This window comes from Panulirus ornatus, chromosome 11, assembly GCF_036320965.1.
Source record: "Panulirus ornatus isolate Po-2019 chromosome 11, ASM3632096v1, whole genome shotgun sequence".
NCBI classification, from domain to species: Eukaryota; Metazoa; Arthropoda; class Malacostraca; order Decapoda; family Palinuridae; genus Panulirus; species Panulirus ornatus.
Genome location: NC_092234.1, coordinates 26,384,495 through 26,393,483, shown reverse-complemented (window position 1 = coordinate 26,393,483; position 8,989 = coordinate 26,384,495). Strand labels below are relative to the sequence as shown.

General features: G+C 42.0%; 1 protein-coding gene across 1 annotated transcript; it reads right to left on the bottom strand.

Moving 5' to 3' along the window:
* Nucleotides 1-4,404: 4,404 nt before the first annotated feature.
* Nucleotides 4,405-5,373, bottom strand: LOC139751099 (uncharacterized). The gene is made up of 2 exons (XM_071666198.1): nt 5,312-5,373; nt 4,405-5,077 (listed from the first exon to the last, which is right to left on the bottom strand). Exons 1-2 carry the CDS (start codon nt 5,340-5,342, stop codon nt 4,500-4,502), a joined length of 609 nt encoding a protein of 202 aa, XP_071522299.1. The 5' UTR covers nt 5,343-5,373; the 3' UTR covers nt 4,405-4,499.
* Nucleotides 5,374-8,989: the final 3,616 nt, after the last annotated feature.

Sequence of the window (8,989 nt, the reverse complement as noted above, 5' to 3'; positions counted from 1 at the left end):
TCCCCTGCCAAATCCACTCCCAGATATCTAAAACACTTTACTTCCTCCAGTTTTTCTCCATTCAAATTTCCCTTCCAATTGACTTGACCCTCAACCCTACTGTACCTAATAACCTTGCTCTTATTCACGTGTTTGAAATGGTTTGGGCACATGGAGAGAATGAGTGAGGAAAGATTGACCAAGAGGATATATGTGTCGGAGGTGGAGGGAACGAGGAGAAGAGGGAGACCAAATTGGAGGTGGAAAGATGGAGTGAAAAGGATTTTGTGTGATCGGGGCCTGAACATGCAGGAGGGTGAAAGGAGGGCAAGGAATAGAGTGAATTGGAGCGATGTGGTATACAGGGGTTGACGTGCTGTCAGTGGATTGAATCAAGGCATGTGAAGCGTCCGGGGTAAACCATGGAATGCTGTGTAGGTATGTATATTTGCGTGTGTGGACGTGTGTATGTACATGTGTATGGGGGGGGTTGGGCCATTTCTTTCGTCTGTTTCCTTGCGCTACCTCGCAAACGCGGGAGACAGCGACAAAGTATAAAAAAAAAAAAAAAAAAAAAAAATATATATATATATATATATATATATATATATATATATATATATATATATATATATATATATATATATATATATATATATATATATATATATATATACATATATATAAATATATATATATATATATATATATATATATATATATATATTTATATATATATATATATATATATATATATATATATATATATATATATATATATATCTTTTTTTTTATCTATATCTTTATACTTTGTCGCTGTGTCCCGGGTTAGCGAGGTAGCGCAGGGAAATAGACGAAAGAATGGCCCAACCCACCCACATACACATGTATATACATACACGTCCACGCACGCACATATACACACCTATACTTCTCAACGTATACATATGTATACACACACAGAAATATACATATACAAACAGTTACATAATTCACACTGTCTGCCCTTATTCATTCCCGTCGCCACCCCGCCACACATGAAATGGTAACCCCCTCCCTCCGCCTTTGCGCGAGGTAGCGCTAGAAAAAGACAACAAGGGCAACATTCATTCACACTCAGACTCTAGCTGTCATGTATAATGCACCGACATCACAACTCCCTTTTCACATCTAGGCCCCACAAAACTTTCCATGGGTTACCCCAGACACTTCACATGCCCTGGTTCAATCCATTCACAGCATGTTGACCCCGGTATACCAAATTTTTCCAATTCTCTATTCATTGCACGCCTTTCACCCTCCTGCATGTTCAGGCCCCGATCACACAAAATCTTTTTCACTCCATCTTTCCACCTCCAATTCTTTTTTCTCATTCTCCTCGTTCCCTCCACCTCTGACACATATATCCTCTTGGTTAATCTTTCCTCACTCATTCTCTCCATGTGACCAAACCATTTCAAAACACCCTCCTCTACTCTCTCAACCACACACTTTCTATTTCCACACATCTCTCTCACCCTAACATTACTTACTCGATCAAACCACCTCACACCACATATTGTCCTCAAACATCTCATTTCCAGCACATCCACCCTCCTGCGCACAACTCTATCCATAACCCACGCCTCGCAACCGTACAATATTGTTGGAACCACTTTTCCTTCAAATATACCCATTTTTGCTTTTCGAGATAATGTTCTCGATTTCGAAACATTCTTCAAGGCTCCCAGAATTTTCGCCCCCTCCCCCACCCTATGATTCACTTCCGCTTCCATGGTTCCATCCGCTGCCAGATCCACTCCCAGATATCTAAAACAATTTACTTCCTCCAGTTTTTCTCCATTCAAACTTACCTCTCAATTGACTTGACCATCAATCATACTGTACCTAATAACCTTGCACTTATTCACATTTACTCTTAACTTTCTTCTTTCACACACTTTACCAAACTCTGTCACCAGCTTCTGCAGTTTCTCAAATGAATCAGCCACCAGCGCTGTATCATCAGCGAACAACAACTGACTCACTTCCCAAGCTTTTTCATCCACAACAGACTGCATACTTGCCCCTCTTTCCAAAACTCTTGCATTCACCTCCCTAACAGCCCCATCCATAAACAAATTAAACAACCATGGAGACATCACACACCCCTGACGCAAACCTACATTCACTGAGAACCAATCACTTTCCTCACTTCCGACACGTACACATGCCTTACATCCTCGACAAAAACTTTTCACTGCTTCTAACAACCTGCCTCCTACACCATATATTCTTAATACCTTCCACAGAGCATCTCTATCAAGTCTATCATATGCCTTCTCCAGAACCATAAATGCTACATACAAATCCATTTGCTTTTCTAAGTATTTCTCACATACATTCTTCAAAGGAAACACCTGATCCACACATCCTTTACCACTTCTGAAACCACACTGCTCTTCCCCGGTCTGATGCTCTGTAGATGCTTCACCCTCTCAATCACTACCCTCCCATTTAATATACCAGGAATACTCAACACACTTTTATCTCTGTAATTTGAGCACTCACTCTTAGCCCCTTTACCTTTGTACAATGGCACTATGCAAGCATTCCGCCAATCCTCAGGCACCTCACCATGAATCATACATACATTAAATAACCTTACCAACCTGTCAACAATACAGTCACCCCCTTTTTTAATAAATTCCACTGCAATACCATCCAAACCCGCTGCCTTTCCGGCTTTCATCTTCCGTAAAGCTTTTACTACCTCTTCTCTGTTTACCAAATCATTTTCCCTAACCCTCTCACTTTGCACACCACCTCGACGAAAACGCCCTATATCTGCCACTCCATCATTAAACACATTCAACAAACCTTGAAAATACTCACTCCATCTCCTTCTCACATCACCACTACTTGTTATTACCTCCCCATTAGCCCCCTTCACTGAAGTTCCCATTTGCTCCTTTGTCTTACGCACTTTATTTACCTCCTTCCAAAACATCTTTTTATTTTCCCTAAAATTTAATGATACTCTCTCACCCCAACTCTCATTTGCCCTCTTTTTCACCTCTTGCACCTTTCTCTTGACCTCCTGCCTGTTTCTTTGTGCATCTCCCACTCATTTGCATTTCTTCCCTGAAAAAATCGTCCAAATGCCTCTCTCTTCTCTTTCAATAATAATCTTTCTTCTTCCTCCCACCACTCACTACCCTTTCTAATCAACCCACCTCCCACGCTTCTCATGCCACAAGCATCTTTTGCGCAAGCCATCACTGCTTCCCTAAATACATCCCATTCCTCCCTCACTCCCCTTAACCCCTTTGTTCTCACCTTTTTCCATTCTGTACTCAGTCTCTCCTGGTACTTCCTTACACAAGTCTCCTTCCCAAGCTCACTAACTCTTACCACTCTCTTCTCGCTTTTTATACCAGGTATTCCCAATCACCAGTCCTTTTTCAGCACATAAATCTACAAGCTTTTTACCATTTCCATTTACAACACTGAACACCCCATGTATACCAATTATTCCTTCAACTGCCACATTACTGACCTTTGCATTGAAATCACCCATCACTATAACCCAGTCTCGTGTATCAAAACCAATAACACACTCAGTCAGCTGCTCCCAAAACACTTGCCTCTCATGATCTTTCTTCTCATGCCCAGGTGCATATACACCAATAATCACCCTTCTCTCTCTATCAACTTTCAGTTTTACCTATATCAATCTAGAATTTACTTTCTTACACTCTATCACATATTCCCACATATATATATATATATATATATATATATATATATATATATATATATATATATATATATATATATATATATATATATATATATATATATATATATATATACATATATATATATATATACGTATATATATATATCTTTTTCTTTCTTTCATACTATCGCCATCTCACGCATTAGCGAGGTTGCGTTGAGAACAGAGGACTGGACCTTTGAGGGAATATCCTCACCTGGCTCCCTTCTCTGTCCCTCCTTTTGGAAAATTAAAAAAAAATCCGAGAGGGGAGGATTTCCAGCCCCCCGCTCCCTTCCCTTTTAGTCGCCTTCTGCGACACGCAGGGAATACTTGGGAAGTATTCTCTCGCCCCTGTCCCCAGGGATAATATATATATATATATATATATATATATATATATATATATATATATATATATATATATATATATATATATATATATATATATATATATATAAACGCAACGTAGCATTAACTAAATTGGTTTGAGAATTGATAAAACACGAAAACAATAAAAGTTGTTGACGACACATCCTGCTACCAGGGGGCCACGCGTACCATATCACGTTCCTGACATACATATCAAAATTTCAAGTGGAAAGGAGTAGACTGATGGCATATATTTATTCATTTACATAAAGATATGAAATGCTTAGTTCCCCTTTTTAATATGTACACAGAGAACATTAAAGACACCTTGAAGATCTAATAAATCAATACTCGTATGGTTAGGAATTGTTGGGCTGGGTCAAAATGGTCAGACCTTAGCGGGCGTGTTGTACAGCTGGCCAGGAGTTTGGACTGTGGGGTTGGCGTTGGGGGCGCCGTAGTTTGTAGCCAATGCCACGTCTGAGGCAGCAGCGATGCTGTCCTCAGGAACTACACCGATCTCAGAGTTGAGATCGAAGTATTGCTCTGAGGCGGAACAGTCCACGTTGTACCACCAGTCGCACACGAAGTACTGCTGGTTGAACACGGTGCCGTTGGGACATAGGAAGGAGTCGAGGCGGCCGTCCAACTGACAGATGTGGAAGACCTGGCAGCCGGCCTCGTCGGCGGTGTCGGCGTAGTAACCCGGGAACTGCTGATCCTCGCAGGAGAAGCCGGTGTCGGGCACAGAGGCCAGGATCGGGTAGTCCTGGCCGGCAACGCCGCCGCCGGGGATGTTGGCGGCCAGGGCGGCTATGGGGTCGTCCTGGGCCTCATCAAAGGAGGAAGCAGCTGCCAGCAAGTCTCCGTCGTAGGAGTAGCCGCCATTAGTGGTAGCGGCGGGAGGCGCGTCATAGCTGTTGGAGGGCGCGCCTCCTGGGAGCCGGTTGGCACTGGCCACTGCCACTACAACAACATATCATGTGCTAGATTCACAAATACATGTATGATGCGTATGCATTCTTTTTCATACAAACAAATAAATGTGTCTCACTAAACTTGGCAGTATCGACATACAAAGTAAGCTCACATATTTCAAGAAATAAAAGCAAAGCTTTTGTATTTAGTGATGTTAACTGTTTACTAGGCATGTGTGTTAGTCCCTGGAGACCACAGGAAGGTTGGTGGAGTTGGTCTTACCGCAGCAGAGGAGGAAGATGGGTCGGCACATGTTGCTGAGGAAGCTACGGGTTTTGTGATGACGAGCCGTGGCTGCCACGCTATAAATATATATACTGCTCCCAGACTTAGCTTGGAGTAGGGAAAGTAATACGGCCTCCGGATACAAGGTCACCATAGCAAGGGGTTCGTTTCTCATGACCTAGCGCAGTCATTGCCAGTCGGGTCAGCCTACGAGCATGAACCTCTTCGAATCCGACCTCCTCAACGGGGTTTATGCTAGTGTAAGGTGTTTTTATGACCAGTCCACACCACTCTTTATCAGTTTTATTGAATATTCTCCATTTATGTTCACTGTATAGTGCATTGCTTTAGGGTCGGCAATAAGGTAATATCACTTTCATCGGTGTTTGTCTGTAGATCTAGAAAACACAATGTTCACCTCAAGGAATAGCGATAACCGAGGCAGATCTTCCAATGGTTTTCAGTGATGCATGAGACTAGCCAAGAGATATGACTGCAGAATAGTCTCGTATATGACTGGAACACTTGATGGAGCACCTAATGCCCTATAATAATCCATTTATCGCTAGTACTGTACCCCAGCTACAACTGTTGCTGCACTCCAGCTAATACTGGTACTATACCCCAGTTACTATTGGTATTGTACCTCAGCTAATGTTGCTACTGCGCCTCAGCTACAACTCCTACTGTACTCCACCACCACTAATTCTGTACACCATCTACGCTGCTAATGCACAATAGCTACCACTACTACAGTAATCTTGTCAGTACTGTACTCCAGCTAATCACATGCTGTCCCTCAGCCACTACCAGAATTGCACCCAAGTTTCAACTGCTGCTGTACCCCAACCACTATTGGAATTGCACTCCAGCTACTACTGCTACTGTACCCTAGCTACTAATCCTTCTGTACCCCAGCTATTATTGCTACTCTACCTGAGAGATTCCTACCACTGTTACCGAGGTGAGTCTGGTATTGTACATCAAGTACACATGCTTTTGCGCAGCAGCTAATTTTGCTAATAGCAGGGAAATGGATTTTTTTTTTTTTTGAGTGAGAAGTACTCTGACGAGATTGTACTTCCTGTAATACAGCCTAGCCAAAAAAACATCCCTGAGGTAAAGGAGAAAAGGTTCTACCTCAGTATTCCCACGCATGTCGTAGAAGGCGATCATACGGGACGGGAGAGGGGGGTTGAAACTCTCTCCTTCTTGTATATCAATTTCTAAAAGAGGAAACAGAAGATGGAGCTAAGCGGGGAACGCTTACCCTTCTCGAGGGCTCAGATTGAGGTGTTTGAATGTAACCAAGATAAGAAGAGAGGAGAGATGGGTGGCATGTCTGAGGAAAGGAACCTGGATGTTTTGGCTCTGAGTGAAACGAAACTCAAGGGTAAAAGAGAAGAGTGGTTTGGAAATGTCTTGGGAGTAAAGTCAGGGGTTAGTGAGAGAACAAGAGCCAAGGAATGAGTAGCACTACTCCTGAAGCAGGATTGTAGGAGCATGTGATAGAGTGTAAGAAAGTAAATTCAAGATAGATGTGGATAATAATGAAAGCGGATGGCAAGAAATGAGTGATCCCTGGTGCTTATGCACCTGGTCATGAAAAGAATGATCATTAGAAGCAAGTGTTCTGGGAGTAGGTGAGGAGTTTGTCAGCAGTTTGGTGCACGAGACCGGTATTAGTGATTGGATTATTTAAATGCGAAGGTAAGTACTGTGACAATTGAGGTTATGATTGCTGTACATAGGGTATTCAGCAATATGAATGGAAATGGAGAAGAGCCTGTGGAGCTGTGTGCTGAAAAATGAGTGGTGATTAAGAATACCTTGTTTGAAAAGAGGGATATACACAAGTATATATATGTGAGTAGGAGAGATGGTCTACTGGCAATATCAGATTACGTATTCATAGATAGGCGTGTAAATAGAGACTTTTAGATATAAATGTGCTGAGAGGGGCACCGGGTGGGATGCTGAAAACTATATTGGAGGCGAGGATGAAGATTTGTAGAGGTTTTCGAAAAAGAAAAAAAAGAATTGTGAAGAAAACGGTGAGAGTAAGGGTGCTTGGAAAGGAGACTAATGTGAAGAAATACCAGGAAAGATTGAGTGTAGAATGGGAAGAGGTGAGAACAAATGAGGTGAGGAGAGTGGGTGAGGAATGGGAGGTATTTAAGGTAGCAATGATGGCATGTGTAAGAGATACATATGGCATGAGAAAGGTGGGAAGTGGGTAGATTAAAAAGGGTAGTGAGTGAAGGGATGAAGTAAAGTTCGTGAAAGAGAGATGAGAGGCGTTTGGACAATACTTACAAGTAGGGAGTGCAAATGAGTGGAAGACGTATAGCAGAAAGCGGCAGGAAGTCAAGATAAAGATACAAGGATTGAAAAAGAAGGCAAATGAGAGTTAGGGTGAGAGAGTATCATTAAACTTTAGAGAAAATAAAAAGATGTTTTGGATAGAGGTAAATAATGTGGGAAAGACAAGAGAACAAATGGGAACTTTGGTGGAGGGAAAAAAGGCGGAAAGTGAAAACAGATAGTGATAGACTTGGGGGAGGGGGGGGGATAGAATAAGTATATTGAAGGATAGGGAGTCTGCGTTGGGATGGTATGCGAAGTGTGAGGGTTAGGAGTAGTTTGGTGAAAAGAGAAGAGGTGGTGAATCCTTGCGGAATATGAAATCCAGTAAGGCTGCGGGATTGGATGGAAATGCAATGAATTTTCCATGAAAGGGAGGTGACAATGATATCAATTGACTGGTAAGGATATTCAGTGTATATATGGACCATGGTGAAGTGCCTGAAAATTGGAGGAATGCATGTATAGTGCCATTGTGTAGAGGTAAAGGGGATTAAGGTGAATGTTCAAACATAAGTTTGTTAAGTATACCAGGGAAAATTCTATTGGAGTGTATGGACTGAGAGGGTGAAGGCATGTACAGAGTATTAGACTGTGTGTGTGGGGGGGGGGAGTACTGTGGTTTCAGGAGTGCTAAAGGATGTGTGGATTAAGCCTTTGCTCTGAAGAATGTACGTGAGAAATATTTAAGAAAACAGATGGATTTGTATGTAGCATTCATGGATCTGGAGAAGGCATATGATAGAGTTGATAGAGATGCTTTGTGGAAGGTCTTGATGATATATAGTGTGGACAGTAAGCTGCTAGAAGAAGTGAGAAGCTTTCATCAAGGGTGTAAGGCATGGGTACGAATAGAAAGAGAGGAGTCATTTGGTTCCCAGTGAAGTACAGTATGCGACAAAGGTAGGTGATGTCACCGTGGTTGTGAACATTCTTTTTTTTGGATGGGGTTGTTAGGGAGGTAAACGCAAGAGTTTTGGAGAAAAAGGGGCGAGTATGCAGTCTGTTGTGGATGAGATAGCACTGGTGGCTGAATCGGGAGAGAAACTGAAGCTGGTGACTGATTATGGGAAAAATGTGTGAAAGGAAACTTGAAAATAAGTGAATAAAAGCAAGGTTATGAAAATACAGCAGGGTTGTGAGACAATTTAGTTGGGAAGTAAGTTTGAATAGAGAAAAAATAGAAGTGAAGTGTTTTAGATATCTGGGAATAGATTTGGAAACGAATGAAAACATGGATGCAGAAGCGAATCATAGGGTAGGTGAGGGGCATAGGTTCTAGGAGCGTTGAAGCATGTTTAAAAAGAGAAA